This window comes from Lutra lutra, chromosome 17, assembly GCF_902655055.1.
Source record: "Lutra lutra chromosome 17, mLutLut1.2, whole genome shotgun sequence".
NCBI lineage: Eukaryota > Metazoa > Chordata > Mammalia > Carnivora > Mustelidae > Lutra > Lutra lutra.
In genome coordinates this window covers 12,875,202-12,892,407 of record NC_062294.1, presented here as the reverse complement: position 1 = coordinate 12,892,407, position 17,206 = coordinate 12,875,202, and the positions used below count along the sequence as shown (strand labels likewise).

General features: G+C 61.3%; 1 protein-coding gene across 1 annotated transcript in view; it reads left to right on the top strand.

Moving 5' to 3' along the window:
• The window catches only part of VAC14 (VAC14 component of PIKFYVE complex), a 99,157-nt gene that overhangs the window by 80,397 nt on the left and 1,554 nt on the right, over positions 1 to 17,206 (top strand). The window contains exons 15-18 of the mRNA XM_047710622.1: positions 8,420 to 8,594; positions 10,022 to 10,140; positions 11,320 to 11,399; positions 13,179 to 13,329. Coding sequence (XP_047566578.1) covers positions 8,420 to 8,594; positions 10,022 to 10,140; positions 11,320 to 11,399; positions 13,179 to 13,329 — 525 coding nt within the window. The remainder of the gene's footprint in view (positions 1 to 8,419; positions 8,595 to 10,021; positions 10,141 to 11,319; positions 11,400 to 13,178; positions 13,330 to 17,206) is intronic.

The window sequence follows — 17,206 nt, the reverse complement described above, 5'->3', positions numbered from 1 at the left end:
AGCCGCCGTGCCCCTCCTGGCCGTTCATCTTCTATTCCATAAGCATCCGTCCCTGGACCGGGCCCCAGACACATTCTGTGTTGGGAAGCATAGGTTGAGAAAGGAGACACACCACAAGCTCCACAAGGTGAAGCTCAGGGGGTTGGGGGACCACACAGAGCTTAAGGGAGGAAACTGTGGGACTAGCAGGGGTGGGGCAGGAGAGGGGTCAAAGGCCCTCCCAGGGGTCCTGGTTGGGGACAGCTTGATCAAAGGCCTGAAGGGGGCTGGAGAGGTCCCTGCAGATGGACAGTGGGAAACAGGCTTGGCCAGATTGATAAGAGCACAAGGAAAATGGGGCTGGGTCTGTCAGGGATCAGGTGCAGGAGACAGCTTCTGTCCTGGGGAGCAGGTGGGACCCCTCACACGGCAGAGAGGCCCATCTGGCCACCCTGGCCGTGTACAGGGCAGGGGGGGTCAACTCTCCCAGCTCTGCGCCGCTCTCATCTCGGTCCCTAGAGACAACCGTGAGCCCAGAGACAGGTTGGCTCACCCCAACCAGCTGAGACCATTTGGTTTTCTTAATCACTCCCATCCAGATCCAGCCTGCGCTGGAGGTGTCTGCATGAGCCCCGCCGGGGTGGCTGTGGCCCCCGGGAGCTGGCCGGGCTCATCTGTAAAGAGGAACAGAGAACTGAGTAGATAAAAGACCCTTTCTTCCTCTCCCCCATCATGCTGTGGCCCTCCCGCCATCCCTTTCCACCAGCTCCCAGCAAGACCCAGAAAAACAAGTCCTCGTGCCTCCTCCCACCGCCTCCCCCCTCACCCCAACGAGACTTTTAAACGTATCAGCGGCATCGACTGCATTAAACACACTGAATTTTTAAGGCGTGAGTTGGCAGGGTTACCGTGGTTGCCTCTGCCCTGAGGGGCACACTGCTGAGGACTGATTGAAAGAAATAGAACAGATTTACAGTTTTCATACTTGGGAAGCAGGGAGCTGGAAGGGAAGAGGAGTGTGGGGCGGGGTGGGACAGGGAGAAGTGGGGGCAGTGAGGCTCTGGAACTTTCTGAACTACAGATGGGAGGCCGCTCCTGCCTCCCGGTTCTAATGTTACCCTGACCTGAAAGCTGCTTTCTCTTTAAATGCTTAAAGGATCCCAGCTGTCCCGCGGGGGCAGAGCCAAGGCCAAGGCCAGAGGGCCCTTTCCAGTGGGAATGGTGGCAGTGACTCTGGGCCCTGTGTTTTCTGTACCTGACATAAGGCTACATTTGGGAGTTATAGTTGTGAGATCCAGGCGTCTACCAGGATAGCCCGTGTCCCCTTGGCCTCAGACCACTGATGTGGACCCCAGCCAGGAGCCAAAATAGAGAAGTGAGGGCCTGTACCTCAGTACGTGGTGTTGGCCTGGTCAGTTTGCAGGCGCTGGGGATGGATATGAAAGAAGGAAGCCCAGCTAGAGGGAGAGGGGAGGGATCTGAGCAGAAATGACTTGGCCCTATTGCCAAGGACACCTGCACCAGAGGTGCCTGAAACTTGTCCCTCAGCCCGATGGGTCTGGCCCTGAGGCCGCCTTGCAGAGGGCCATGGGGTCTACCCTGCCGGAGCTTTCCTCCAAGGCAGCATCTAGTTTTAGCCTCAGCAAGGGAGCTACATCCGGGCCTGCGTGCCCAGTGGCCCTCCAGACCCCAGCCCAACAGTGTTTTCCACCCCAGAGCTGATCCTCCTTTCCCCAGGCCACCCGCTGGAGAGCCGAGCCGCAAGTCAGGTCCAGCACGGCCTGGTGAGACTGGAGGCCTGGACCCGCCTGGGCAGGACCCAGGGGGCCCCGAGGCCACAGCGCGGAAGAGGAGGTGTGGGGCAGGGCAGCATGGGCAGGCGGGTTAGGAGCCGCAAGCAGACCTTCCTGTGCGTTTGGAGGAAGCTGGTTACTGGGCCCTGCCCAGCAGGAGGTGCCGGATGGAATCGACCATGGGGCCACCTCCTGTGTGACACTAATGGCTCAGTTCCTCTGGGTCTGGATGGCCCTGGAGGCCTCGTCCCCTTGATCGCATGGAAGATGGCGGGGGGGGGGGGGGGGGTGTTCCCAGGGCACTTGGCCCCAAGGAGCAAGAGCATTGAAGCAGGAAGGGAGCGTGAATAGTAGCTGGGGGAGGCTGGGGGCGGGAGGTGGGTTCCTGGGCTTCTCTCTCAACACTGGCATCGCCTTCCGCTCACGTGTGCTATTAGCCCAAGTCTCTCCGTACCAAGCCAGCTGCTGGTGGCTTTCCCGTCAACTTGGGACAGTCAAGAATGGGAAAGGCCTCCATCTCCCCTTAAACTAATCTTGAATCCATCTGGGGCCCTTCGCACATCCCTGCCTAGTAGCCTTGGGCCGAGCGGCTAGCGGGGCCGGCTGTGTCCCCAGCACCTGAGAGCCAAAGCCATTGGGCCACCAGGTGTGGGAGGCACTCCTGGCCCTCCAGGCTGAGCACTCACTCCAGGCACCCCCTCCAAGGTCAGATACACCATCTGCTTCTGCCTTTCGTCTCTCTTTAAAAAGCCAGGCTTGGGGCATCTGCATGACTCAGTGGGTTAAAACCTCTGCCTTCGGCTCAGGTTATGATCCCAGGGTCCTGGGATCGAGTTCCGCATCAGGCTCTCTGCTCCACGGGGAGCCTGCTTCCCTCTCTCTCTCTCTGCCTGCCTCTCTGCCTACTTGTGATCTCTGCCTGTCAAATAAATAAATAAAATCTTTTAAAAATAAAAATAAAAAGCCAGGCTTGTGGAAGGAGGGAAAGTAGGGGAGTGGAAGGCGGCAGCCAGTGTAGACTAGCTCACTGCACTTCCCGGGCCAGCCCTCAGCTCTGGGCTCAGTGTCAGAACAGTCAGGGCGGGGTTGTAGGGGCATCAGCATGCCCTTACTTGGGGATGGGAGCCGGAGGAGAGCCCCAGGAGAGAAGCAGCATAAGCGTCTTGCAAATGGCCCAGGGGCCTGGGAAGCATCAGCTGCCCGTGAAGGAGGTGTGGAGGGGCTGCAGTTTCTGACCTTGGCAGCTTTGCTGGTCTCCTTTCCAGAGGGCACAGGGAAGTGGGGTCATGGGAAGAAGTGTGACATCTTCCCCAAAGCCACATGGCGTGGTTCAGACTCCCCCAAGCACAGCATGGCAGGGAGGCGGAGTGCTTCCTCCCGAGAAAGGTACATGTCCATGCTGAGGACTCGACCCTCCTGGACCCACACCCTGGTGTGGGGTCCCTGCTCCTGCAGACCAGCCTGGCCCAGGGAAGGAGCCCCCTCTCCAGCTACCCCCTCCCCTGGGCCAGCCTTACCCTTCCCCAGGCCCTAGAGTTCATCCGTCCTGAAAGGAACTGCTCACCCTCTTTTCACCACCAAACAGGCTTCCTCAGTGCTAACCCCTATCCTTCATGCCCTGCCAGGCCCTGGGGGTAGGGGGCAGGGCTGGCCCGTTGGAGAGAGGCATCTGGAGGCAGAAGCAGTCCCCACTCACACACTCAGAGGTGGTGGCCTCTTCTTTCCTGTTCTGCACATGGCCCTCAAGGGGGAAGGGGGTGCAAAGCCGCTGGGCAGGTCTTACCCTCCAAACCAAGGCTTGGCCTGGCCTGAGTTGGTGACCTGTCCTGGTCCCTAGAGGAAAAGCAACATGTGGCCCCTTTCCCACTGCCAGGACAGGGTGAAGGACAGTAACGGGCCCCCTGTTGGCCTAGTAGGGGCCAGCCTGTGCCATGCCTGTCTCCCCTGCAGCGGACAGCAGCTCCCACCTCACAGTGGGGTTCTCCCGTCCGGCCTGGGCCACAGGGCCTCAGGGTGAGACTGGCCTGTCTCGAGCCACCTGCAAGGCTGGTCGATGCCCTCCTCCTCCTCCCTGCTCTGGCCCACAGGTGGCCTGAAGCAGGGCCTGTGGGTGGCTGCCAGACAGGGACTCAGGAGCACACCTTCCACTCTGGGCCACCACTGAGGCCACTGGCCGTTCAGGGCCAGAGTCTGGTGAACGAGGATGCTTAGCCAGTGTTAGTGGTTGAAGAGACAGTGACACAAAACTCATGCCAGCCTGGCAAGTGTGGTGTGACCATTTCCAGGCGGCCCCTCTCCAGAGTGCCTTCCCCTGGCCCTGCTGTAGACCTTGGCTCTTTGAAGTTACCCCCAAAGAAGGCACCTCTGTGGAAAGACAGTGTCCTCTCAATCCATTAGAGAAAGTGGGGGTCCCTGTCTTGGGTCAGGCCCCAGGCAGGTTGCTCCCCTGAGAGGGACCAAAGAGAACTGTTCCTTCCCTGGCATGAACCCAGACCCAGGAGCAGGGCACCAGCTGCACAGGCAAACAGCAGGGGGCTGGAGGAGGGGGAGGCAAAGCCCATCCACAGGGCTCTGGCCTGAGGTGAGAGGCTGCATCCCAGAGGCCCCCTCAGGCCACATGCGTGTGGACCCCTGCCCTCCAGCCCTGAGGTGGGCCTGCGGGCTATGCCCTCCCAGACCTCCTGGAGGTTTCCTCCTGCAGGTTTCCTCCTGCCTAACCTCTCTGCCTTGTCCCCAGGTATTCTCCAAGCTGCTGTCTCATGATGAATAGTACTTTAATATGAGTATTAAAAAATATGGGCAAACGTTTAATGCTTGCAAGCCATGTTCATGACCGCTGCCATGCCTGAGAGCCGGGCAGGCCGCCCAAGCAGGGCTCAGCAGAAGTGATGACACCGCAGCCCCGCGAGGCCGCCATCTGCCAGGCTCCTGCTGGGCGCCGACATGCCCCAGGGAGGCGGAGTAGGAGCAGGATCCGGGTTCTGGAAGGGGACTCTTCTGGGTCTGGATCCTCCCCGCTCCCCCTGTCAGCGGTGTGCCTGGCAGTGTGGTGTGAGGACTTGGCTCAGCACCCTGGGAGGACCCTGGGGCTGGGCCTCTGGAGACTTGGAGGCCCCCTGGGCAGGCCATTTCACTTGGGCTTGGGGTTGAAGTGAAAAGTGGGTCTCTCCCTCCCCACCGCCCACCTTCCTACTCAGGGAAGAGGAATCAGCATCCTGGTCAAGTACTCAGAGCTCTCCAGGCTACTGCGCGGTTGACCTACCCAGATTACTCTTCTCCCTCCCCCAAAGATGCCTAGGACCCAGTGAGCCCACAGAGACCTGGGCTGCTCTACTTCCCATCAGCCCTTGCCCATCCCATGAGGACGTGCTTGGTGTGTGGTAAGAGCTCCCAGTGAGCAGCTAATACTCCATTGTTCCTGCCTTCTGGAGGCTTCGTGACCCAACAGGTCCTTCTTCCCAAACCTCGGGTGACCTTGGGATGGGATGGAAGAGGCTGGATGAGAGGAGACGAGGTATAGCCCCTGCCTCCGAGGGTGGCCCAGCCGCAGGGGTGGGGGGCAAAACAGCCCCTTCAGGCTCTGCCCAGCAGCCTCCTGGGGCGAGGAGACCACCCTGCTGAAGCAAACATCCAGAGCACAGTGGGGCTTGAGGCTCTCTGGAGGCCGTGCCCCCTGCCGCCACTCCTCTCTGAGGAGCCCCTTCCTGGCTTCTCCCTCTTCCCCTCTCCTGCTGGTTTAACTAGCGGAGCTTCAGGGCGGCTCCTCAGGGTGCTGTGTCATTGCTGTGTCCTGCCGGCGCGCGTTCAGGGGTCTCCTGAGCCGAGCCCCAGGCAGGGCAGCCAGACCCTGAGTGATGAGGGGGGAAACGTAACATCCGGGAAGCCACTCTCTGCAGAGTGAAGGAGGTGAGTGAAGGAGGAACCCCAAGAGCTGAGTTGGAGAGAAATGACCAGAAGATGCAAGATCCTAGAGGTGTGGTGAGGAGTTGGGATTTGTTCAGATCCCGTGGGAAACTGCTGGGGGGTGGCATGCTCTGACTGGCACTTTTCAGAGCTTGCCCCGGTGGGCAGTCCTCTGGGAGGGTGGATTGTAGGGATGAGAGAAGCAGCAGGGAGACCAGTGAGGAGACAGCTTGGAATTGACCAGAAGAGATGGCCAACACTTGCCAGGCTGGTGGGTGCACTGGACAGAGAAGCCAGGGGTTCAAGAGCAACTCCTTCCTTGGGCAGAGCAGCAGGGACACTGCTTCCTGAGATAGGAAGGCCGGGAGCCGGAGCGTGGTGCGTGGCCCTGCCAAATTTGAAATGCCTGTTGGGCAGCCATTTGGGATGGTCTTGAAAACATGGGACCAGGTGTGACCACCGAGAGATGCAGACGAGAGAGAGAGACGGAGAGCACGCGTGCGCTGGGCCACCACAACACGAGAGAAGAAGCAGTCACTGAAGGAGGGAAAGGCCAGGATGGTGTGCTCTCACTGGTGATGAGAGAAGAGCATTTCTAGAAAATGCTAGAAATTTCTAGAAGGTCCGTGACCTTCTTTAGCGCCATAAGTGTTCTGGGTTCTGAGGGATGCCAGGAGGCCTTGGTACCTGCCTCACCACCACCATCCCCTTTGCTTACCCCTCCACGCTTTTCCAGCTGTCCTCATGTGAATGCCCTACCCCCGCCCTCTGGCTGCTACAGGTCCCCATGCCCCGTGGTCCCCGGAGAGTGCTGCCTTGGCAGAGCCTCAGCTGTTGGCCTCTGTCATGGAGACGGCAGCAGCTGCAGGCGACGGGCATTTGTGACCATTTGTCAGAATTCTCCCCTTCCTCCCTGGCCTACCCTTCTGGAACATTTCTATTCCACAGCCCTGGAGACAGAGCTCATCCAGGGGTGGGAGGCCCAGGAGGGGACAGAAAGTACTGTTTGTGCTCTGCAGAAGAGTCAAGCTTCTTCCTATGAGCTGGCTGTCACCCCCACCTTTGGCACCACTGGGGTACCCAAGTAGGGTCCTGTTAACCATGTACTGTGCGGCTTTCTTCTGAGTGACCCCCATCTTGCATGGGGGTATTACCCCCAAGTAGGAGGTGAAGAAATTGTGGCACGGAGACACTGGGGTCACATAGCTGTTGGAAGTGCCAAGCTCTGGGGGCACACAGGTGAGCAGGGGTGCCACCCAGGCGATGGCAAAGCCCCTCCCATGCCACTGTCCAGCCCTACCCCCCCGCCCCAACAGCCTTGTTTCCACTTCTCTGGTGCTTTCTTCCCCAAGGCTGCTAGTTCCAGCTGGGCCTGGGCTGGAGACGGCCTGCCCACTGTTTGCACTTCGTGGTTTGGCCTCTCTATTACCAAATGCTCTGGGATTTTTCTGGAGCCGGGGGTGGGGAGGAATCTTCTGCTGTCTGGCCCCAAGGCATGGCTGGTATTCAAAGGGAAGCAGGAAACCAGAGCCTGATAAATGCAGAGCTTAGTGCGAGTTCAGTGACTTGGGGTGGCTGTGTGTCCAGCATCTTGGCTGCAAATGTGGCTCATGTTGTCCGATTCATGTAGACCTTGAGGCAGGCCCTAGACCTTTGTGCCCACAGGCCCATTTGGGGTCTGTGTACTTGCCGGGAGCAGAGGCGAGAAGTCAGGCGGACATACGTGCACCCTGGACGGGACACAGGGCAGGTTAGGGAGTGGATATGGAGCGTGGTCAGTAGCTCAGTGGCCATGCTCCCAACAGGAAGGCCCACTCGTCCCCTCAAGGCCCGGCCTCCGTGGGCGCCACTGCAAAGGGAGCTCAGCAGGCTTCCTCTGACCCTGTCCTTGAGACCTGCCTCCTACTGTTGACATCATCTTGGCCCAGGGACCCTGGAAAATCTGCTTTTCTCCATTCCCTGGATTTCCTGTTTTCCTTTTTATAGAATGGAGACTCCTTTCCACAAAGCATAACCCTAACCCTGCAGGACTTCCAAGAGGAGAGATCGGGGGAAGGACAAGTGGCCCTAACTCATCCTGTGACCTCGGTCAAGTCATTTTGCCTCCGTGCACCCGAGTTTCCCTTATGTGAACAGCGGAGATAAAACTCGGGGTTGTCATAGGACCCGTCCATCCCACAAGCACCCACTGAACCCTGCAGTCGGCAGGCACCATGTGCTCCAGGCGGGGGGTAGGGGTGTCACGCCTGTAAACAACACAGATAGGTTCCTGAGCCCAGGGGGCCCGCAGAGGACAGCGCATCGATGACCAGTGCATGGGTTACTTGTCACATAAAGGTCATCTCTATCCAAAAAAGTAAAGGCAGGAAGGGGTAGGGAGTACCTCAGCCCATGGGGGGCATTGCTGTGACATGTGGGAGCTCTGGAAGGTAACGTGGGGTTCTGCAGCGACAGTGGTAGGCAGAGGCCTATGGTTCCTCTTAGAATTCCATCTTGGGGTCGGGGCAGGGGACAGAGGTCAGTCCAGCCTGTGGGGCTCCAGAGTTGCTGGGTCAGAGTGAGCAGGGCTCATGGAGCCAGGCCCCTCATGAGCCGCACCCCACCCTCCCCCACAGGCCTGAGAGCTGGGGTCCCAGGCCAAATCCAGGAAAGAGCGGGTTTCGTCAGGATGCTACAAGACCAGGGAGAGGCTCCCTAGGTTAAGCCCAGAGGTTTCTGTAACCTCTCCTTGGCCTGTCTTCCAGGCAGCTCTGCCTCTTGCTGAATGCAGAGAACATCTTTCACTCGATGGCAGACATCCTGCTCCGAGAGGAGGACCTCAAGTTTGCCTCGACCATGGTCCATACCCTCAACACCATCCTGCTCACCTCCACGGAGCTCTTCCAGCTGAGAAACCAGCTCAAGGACCTGAAGACTCTGGTACTCCGCGTCCATGGGCTTGGGTCCCGGGTGTGGTCCCACGTGCACACAGGCGCACAGCCGTGCTAAGCCACCCTCACCCCGGGGGGCTCATGGAGGGGGGGAGACAGGACAGAATCTGAGAGCTCCGGGTCCAGTGTGAACTATGGACTCCCCTGGCTTGCTGCTCAGTGCCAACCATGGCAGTAAGTCAGAGGCCGTCTCCTTGGAGCCACCTGCTGCAGAGATCTCTGCCCACGGAAGGCTCTGGACTCTGCTCCAGGGTCTGTGTGCCCTTCCTGAGCTGCCAAAGACCCTGCATTTTCCCCTTGTTGACACCCGCCCCCTACCCCGCACACCGAGCAGACTGGCTTCGGGGACCCAGTGGCTCACGCGTCCTGGGCCATGCTGCCCTGTGTGAGTCGGGCTTCTGGGTTAAACCATCGCCAGACATCAGGGATCGTTGCTGGCCCTACCCTCCTTCTCAGCCATGGGCCTTCCCCCGAATAGGGGAACAGATCTGTCTCAAAAGGCCCCTTGTCCTAAGCCAAGGTGTCACAGTGCTGCCTGGCCCAGGCTTTGGATAAGGGCGCAGTGGGGCTGATCAGTGAGAGTGAGGTGGGGGGCTGCTCACTGTGCTGCCAGCCTGCCCTGGGGTCAGTGTCCGGTCAAGGGCTTCGCGTGGCCCACGAGCAGGAGGCTGAGCTTCGGGGGGCCTCTGGAAGTGGCTGCCGCTCTGGGTGTGCTGGTGGCTCCAGCCGTTTCGTTCCCCGTTGTGGGCCGTGGTCTCCGCCCCACCTCCTCCCCCAGCTCAGACCCTGTCTCTGCTCCCGCTCAGGGAGTCTCAAGGATGTGCACGCCTGCTTTAGGGCATCCCGGGCCAGGAGACTCGGAATGACCAGGCCACACCTCTGCCTTCTTTTTCTGGTTCTTTCCACACACTTGCAGAGGACTGACTTAAGAATTCTCCTCAGGGCAGGGGCTCCCTGCGTGTGGGCTCAGCTCCTGGGCTGGTTCCTGAGTACCAGGCGGGCTGGAGAGGAGGGAGGAGCTGTGGCATCTGAGCATGAGACAGGGTGCTACCAGGGAGACCCCAAGGCCTGAGGAAGCCTCCTCCCAGCTCCACAGCCTCCAGGACCACAGAGTTCCGGGGAGGACAGTTCCTGTTCTTTGCCAAGGGCAGGAATGCCGGCGCAGAGGACAGGCTCACGCCCGACCAGCCCCTCACAGCCAGCACCACGTGGCTCTGTGGGACTGGGAGTAATGACAGGGTCTGAGGAGGAGCTGTCAGCGTTTCCTTTGTGACGGCTTGTTTCCCAGCTGGGCTGCCAAACACAGCCCTGGGTGCTGAGCTGGCTCCCCGGGACTGCACAGGAGCCCCCGGATCTCAGGCCCCGGGTGGGAAGGAGTCGGGGCTGTGTCGGCCGCTCACACCTCTTCCCCCTCAGGAGAGCCAGAACCTATTCTGCTGCCTCTACCGCTCCTGGTGCCACAACCCCGTCACAACCGTGTCCCTGTGCTTCCTCACCCAGAACTACCGGCACGCCTACGACCTCATCCAGAAGTTGTATCCTTCCCGTTCATCCGCCCAGGTGGCAGGCCCAAGGGCCACGCTCCTGCCCCGTCACCCCCCTCCCTGCTTCCAGGCCTCGTGACTCCAGGACCTTGGAGGACACCAAGACGGGTGTATTTGAGAGCAAGCTGGGGGCAGCAGACAGGGTCATCTGGGTCTCGGGGCAGGAGCTGCCCTGGCAGAACCTTGTAAGCGAGGGACCGAGGCTGAGGGGTGCTGACGGGGCCACCTAGGTGCAGGTGCCCCCGGGTGGGGGCAGGGAGAGGCCCCGGGAATGGGGAAGGTGGGTGGACTGCAGTGGGGGGACCTGGGTGAGGCCTGCACACTTGAGTTCAAGGACCACACTCAAGGACCTGCTGGAGCCACAGAGCCAGAGGGAGCCCAGGTTGACTGGGACAGCAGGGAGAAGCAGGCCGGGGAGAGGCCTCAGCTGAAGAGAAGACCCACAGCTCGCCTTGGGGCCTAGAAAGGCATCCGTGGGCAGATTGGTCACAGTTCTTAGAAGGCTGAAGCGCACCAGCTTCCTCTGTGAATGCCCAGCACGTGACCCTGGATTAAAAAGCTGCTTAGGACACAAAATGGGCCTCCTTTCCTGATGGGACCGGGAGTTGGGGGTAAGGAGAGAAGGGCCTTGAGGTTCCTCCACCTAGGGTCGGTGTGGCCTCGCCTCACTCCCTGAGGCTGCCTGCTCTCCTTCCACACCCTAGATTTGCTTTTCTCAGTCATTGGCGTGGCCCAGAGACTGCAGGCCACACGCTTGTGGCAGCCCTGACCTTGGCCCTGCCGACAGGCGTCCACCCAGGCAGGAACCAGGACCTTTCCTGCTCAGCCTCCTCCCACCCCCTCCCCCCAGTCTACAGGGCTGAGATAAGAGCCTTTCAGAGCCGGGAGGGCGCAGAGGAGGGAGCCCCCATGCAGAACCGGAGTGCCCACGCAGGGGGACCCCTGGGCCCTTTTACACTTAGAGGGATGGAGAAGTAAAGAGTCAGGTAGACTGGTGGACCTTCATGCTTCCGCAGACAGGCTGTGCTTCTGAAGCCAGGATCCGAGTGGGAAGAACACACGTTCCCAGCCCGAGTCCCCACTCTCTGGCGGCCTGCACCCCCACAGAGGCCCCTCCCAGAGACCGGCCATCCCAGCCCAATAGTCAGACTTTCCTTGACCCCCACCCAGCGGAGACCTGGAGGTCACAGTGGATTTCCTCACAGAGGTGGACAAGCTGGTGCAGCTGATCGAGTGCCCCATCTTCACATGTAAGAGCCTTCCCTCCGCCCCTCCGCCCTGCCTCGGGGAGGGGGCGGGGAGGGGGCTCCCCGCACCGGTGGAGGTAGGGGGGGGTCCTCCAATGCCGGAACAAAAGGCTGGGGATGACAGGGCTGGGGCGTCCAGTCCAGCAGGACCGGGATGAGTGGCATCAGGACGAATGCCTGAAGGCGGGTCTCACAGACGCAGGCCTTCTGAAGGTGAATGACATCCCCACTGGGGGACCCGAAGCCGCTGGTCCAGAGCTGTTCCCGCACCCACTGCAAGCACACTGCCCTGTGCCCCAGCTCTCAGAAGCTGAGGGGCTTCCTGGGCCCACCTGCAGGGGCTTCTCTGTGCCTGGGAGCCACGTTCTCCCCTCTCTGCAAAGCAGAGCTGGCGTTCGCGGGGAGCGGCTGGGCAGGAGCCGCCAGATGGTCACATTCAGGCTGAATGTGCAGAAGTGGCTGCTGGCCGCTGGCTGGGGTGCGCACAGCCCTTGGCATCTCAGCGCACCTGGCGCTTGCTCCCCAGGAGGGCAGCCCCCAGAATAAAAATCCCGCGCTTGCAGTAAGGTCAGGAAGCAGGGAGGCAGCCCTGCCGGTGGCCTCCCTCCTGTCCTACTGGTTGCCCTGGCCTCCTGCTCGCTGGCAGTGCCTCGAACGCGTCCGAGGGCACCACAGGGCTAGAGGCCCGGGACAAAGACCCTGTTCCCAGCGGCGTGCAGCCAAGCCTGTCCCACGTGGTCCCCTGGCCTGACATCTCACTTCCTCAAGGGCCTTTTGGGGGCAGCCAGGCACACACACTCTCCTGAGGTCAGGTCCAGCCTGACCCTGGAGAAGCCACGAGTGCCCTCTCACCAGGTCCAGGCCTTTGCCGGGGTGACGGCAGCAGACGCACCCTGCTCCTGCTCAGCTCCCCATCCCACTCCCGGCTTGCCTGGCCCCTCCTGGGGACTGGCTTGGCCCCACAGCCCCAGCTACTCAGGTCTCCACGGGCGGCTCCTCCCTGTGGCAAGAAGAGGGTTGGGGTGCAGGGGCTGGGGGCAACTGGGCCTGGCTGCTCTGGCTCCAGTGTCAGCCCAAACCCCTGCATGGCTGCTGGGGTGCCGTGGCCTCTCTGGGTGTTGGTAGCACATTCCCCACCGGCGATGCCTGGGACTGGGCCTTCGAGACACAAGAAGGCAGGAGCCTGTGATTCTCCCGGAGGGGCTGAGAGGAGGGCAGCGTGGGGCTGCTGACTTGGGACAGGTGCTGGGCAGGACGGGGGCACCACTCTCATCTAGTGTGGTACTGATAGCGCTGGTACCTGAGGTGGCTTTCCAGAAGCACCTACCAGACACTCCGGAGCTTGGTGTGTGTTTTGCCACACGCACCAGCGTTCTTCCATCCTGCCCTCCCTTAAAGCTGCCCTAATCCGGGCTTTCTCTCCTGCTCACCCTATTTATAGCTCTCTTGTGTTGGCACGTGCAGAGCAGACCGGGGAATCTGTTACACTCCAGGCCCTGAGCCCCCTCGTTACCGGACTGCAGTGAGGGTAGGGGCTCAGGGCCCAGGCCCCGCGGCAGCACAGGGGTCGTCAGGCCGAGGGCTCGCTCAGCACAGATGGGCAGGAAGAAAGAGGGGAGATGCCCCAAGGACAGGCGAGGTGACCCTGGAGGAGAAGGCGGGTGTGTCTGGCTGTGGGGGAGCCCCTGCCTCCCTCTGAAGCACAGCCCTCTGGCTGGCCGGCTCCCAGGCAGGCCTGGGGCGGTGGCTGAGCCCTGACCTCTCTCCTCTGCCCCGCCGCAGATCTGCGCCTGCAGCTCTTGGACGTGAAGAGCCACCCACACCTGATCAAGGCCCTGTACGGCCTTCTCATGCTGCTGCCGCAGAGCAGCGCCTTCCAGCTGCTGTCCCGCCGGCTGCAGTGCGTGCCCAACCCCGAGCTGCTCCAGACCGAGTGAGTGTGGCTGGGGACCGCTGCCCCCCACCCCGCCCCCAGGGGAGGCCGGCCAGAGGGGTCAGGCCCAGAGGGGTCTCCCTCACCTAGGAACCACAGCCCCCAGGCACGGTGGAGACCGGCCACCCCACTGCCACCAGCCCTCGGGCCTCTCAGGGCCCCAGGAGGAGGGGCTCCAGGACGGTTTACAAGGTGGCACGGGCTAACGATACCTTCTCCACACGGTCAGGGTTGAGTTAGTCAAAAAATAAGAGAACGTGCCAGAGTCACCCAGACGGATGCCCCTGGAGGGAAGCCATTTGCAGGACGAGGTGAAGGGAGTTTAGTTCACATTCTAGGCCAGAGACAAGCGCCCAGTCCCATGCAGATAGGCATGAGAGCCTGGCCTTGGGTGGCCCTCTCCTCGGTCTATGGCAGAGGCTCCAGCCTGGGCTTCAGAAAGACCCCAGCCTCGCTGCGGCCTTCCGAAGCCCATCCTGGATGGGACGGGAGGCAGGCTGCACCTGCAGCTACCCCGCTCGGGTCCTGCCCATGGGAAGAGCAGGTCCTGGGCACACCGCCACCACGAGTCCCAGCATGGCCGCCTCCAGGCAGGATCGCTGTGGCCCCGGGGGAGGGGGCTGTCCAGCCCGGCTCCCATCCCAAACCCACGGCTGGCCCGGCCCCCAGAGCCTGCGGGGCTGTGTCTATATTTGGTAACCCTTGCAGGCTCTGCCTCATCCACAGGCATCTGGCATCCGAGATGGAAAATTTCACTTGTCAGGTCGCCATGGAAACCAGCAGAGCCACTGAGGAGATTTACGCTGAATGGAGCGCACGCAGCTTGCATCAGATGCCCTGTGTGTCTCGAGTTCCCTCCCAGGCTGTTAGAGCCACTTGGCAGGCCTGGCACCTCGCTCTCATGAAGGACCTCGGGCTTCGGCCCCTGGGGCTGGTGCGGGCAGCCTTGGACTGGGCAGCCTAACACTCGGCCCCGGACCCAAGCCCCTGTGCCCTCTGTGGCACTGGCTTTAGGCTCCCACCACCCCTCCCGTCCAGCTTGGCCTCTCCAGAGGCTGGTTGCGGACCACCTGACAGGCTGGCTACCTAGGCCGGCTGGAGGGGCTTGAGCCCCCGGCGGGTGTGCCCCCACCCCCCACCCTGGCCAAGGCCCAGCTCCTGCCTACCCCACCCACTTTCCCAGACAGCGGTGCTCTGGGAGGCAGAGCTGGGCACAGTCCCGGCTGCTCCTAGTGATGCCTGAGTGATCCCCAGGGAGCAGGGAGTTGCGGAACCATTGGATGCCCCTGGTGGGGATACCTCTAGCTCCTGGGACTCAGGCCCTGAAGCCACACCATAGTGTCCCTGGCCTGGCCTCTGCACCAGCCTTTCTACTGTCCAGTGGGTGTTAGGGTCACCTGGGAAGCACTTAGGAGGAAAAGTGCAGCTGGCGAAGAGGGGAGAAGGAGGCAGGAAGGGCTCCTTCCTGTGACCTTTGGTTCTGGTCCCCACCCCTAACCAGCCCGCCTTCCAGACCCTGCACTGCTGAGGGCCATATGCCTATCAGAGCTCTGCCCACGACATCTTGTGGGGGGTGGGGATGTAAAGCTAACGGTAGTAGGAGTCCTCACGGCATGCTCCAGGCCCGGGTACAAGTGTGCAGAGGGAGGGAAGCTGGGGATAAAGGATTCTCCCTAAGCGTCCCATGGTCAGAGTCAAGGGAGTCTTGGGCCAAGGGTTTGAGACCTCTGGGTTCTCAGGTCAGTGGGCAGGTCACAGGCCTGGACTAGGATCTAAGATTTTTTTTTTTTTTTTTTTTTTTAACAGAGAGAGAGATCACAAGTAGGCAGAGAGGCAGGCAGAGAGAGGGGGAAGCAGGCTCCCCGCTGAGCAGAGATTCCCCATGTGGGGCTTGATCCCAGGACCCTGGGATCATGACCTGAGCCGAAGGCAGAGGCTTTAACCCACTGAGCCACCCAGGTGCCCTCTGGACTAGGATCTGATCCCAGCTCTGCTCAAGATTTGCTGTGTGACCTCAGATCCGTCTCTTGGTTCTCGGTTTCTTCATTAGTAAATGAGCATTTGGGTTAAAAGGATGCTTGAGGCTCGGCCCAGCCTTTCTTCGCAGGGACCCTGGAAGAGTTGGCACAGATACGCGCAAAGAGGCATTGGGCGGGGCGGGGGCCCCAAGAACAGCTGGGGGAGGGGTCAGATTGCAGGGTTGGGCACAGAGGGACAGCTCACACCCAGGAGAGGGAGACAGGGACAGTCTCAGCCCTGGGAGGGGCAGGCAGCTGGAAGACAGCTTTGGGTTGCCTGACAGGCCTGCAAGCCAGGAACAGCTGGGGGTGGGGGGTTCTGTACCCCCTCCCCCATCCCTCATTCTGTGTGCTCAAGGCGCCAGCAGGGCTCGGAGACCCTGGCCACGCTCAGGCTTCCAGGCCACTCCCCAGAAACCATCTCAGTGACGCAGGAGGGAACCTCTGAAGCAAAAAGCTGGTCACAGGTGCACGGGTGGGGGTGGCAGGAGAGAGGGCCAGCTTTGGGTTCTGGAATCCCATCTCCGCTGCTGGTGGAGTGTCCCCCAGCCACTGACTGCCCGTGGGGTGTTGTCAACAGAGCAGGAAGGGCTTGCGCAGCAGCCGTGCCCACTGTGACAGGCAGGGAGAGGAGCCTTGGCCCACATGCTCAGAGGAGACCTACCTTACCCTCATGGGACATGTTCCTCCCCACTTCCCCTCCCCCCACAGAAGACCTCAGGCCAGGAGGGGTCCAGGGAGGGAGGCCGAGTCACTGAGGGCCCAGGGAGCACAAGGTGTGGCCCACTCCTCCCCACCCCCACATGCTGCCCCAGCCACCTCTGGGCAGATCCCCCGGGTTGGCTGCCATTGCTGGCATCTCCACGGAAACCCCTAATCTCAGTCCTACCTCTGGACCTGACGCCTGGGCTTGCCATTAGTGTCGAGGGGAGCGGCATACAGACCCACGGACGCCTAGGCACGTACTGCAGTGTCCCGTCTGGGCGCATGTTCCCAGGCCCACGGGTCTCCCACATCTCTGCCTGCGGGGCTGGGGCTGCACCTGGCCACTCCCTAGCGAGAGCTCTAAGCCGCAGGGTGTCCCTCGGCTTCCCCAGAAGCCCAGGTTATTCTCTCAGGGCGGTGGCACCGGGACCGCAGAGCTACTGTGACAGGGAGCCTCCTTCCCCGTTCCCAGGGGAGCTGAATACAGGAGCTGGAGTTCAGAATGCTGCCCGCAGCCTGCCCCCACCCTGCCCCCACCAGAGCCACGCGGCTCCTGCTGGTCTTTGTTGAACTGATGTTGCCTGAGGCCCAGGAAAGCGGGGGCCACGCCACTGTCTAGGGTGCCTTCAGCAGGAGGGGAACACACTGAGTAGGTAGGGGGCCACCTCCAAGCTCCAGCCCCATCCTAACCATGGGAAGGGTTCCCACCGCCCCTGGTCCTGCCTCAGCAGCCAGGTGAGTGGTCGGAGAGGCCTGTCAGGGGCCAAGCTTATCGGGGAGAGTTTCCTTTGGGTGAAGTGCCATCGTTTTCCCCCCAAGTGGACTGAGCCGCAGATATACAGGCGGCCTTGAGCTGCTGGGCCCCGGCTGGCCTCGCCTCAGAGGACCAGGGTTGTAGCCACGGTGGCCGCCCATCAAGCTGGGGCTGGGCACCAGGCTAAGCTCTTCGGTGTCGAATCTGAGGGAAACCTCACACCTACCCCATGGAGTGGCTTCTGTGGCCGTCCCCCTTTACAGAGGAGGAAACTGAGCCATGGGCCCAAGGTCCAGTGGTTAGGAAGTGGTCGTATCCCAGTTGGGTCCCCGCTCATCTAGCTTGTGTGCTCAGTTCTCGTGCCTCAGTATCGGGGTCTGTCCATGAACTCAGGGGCACA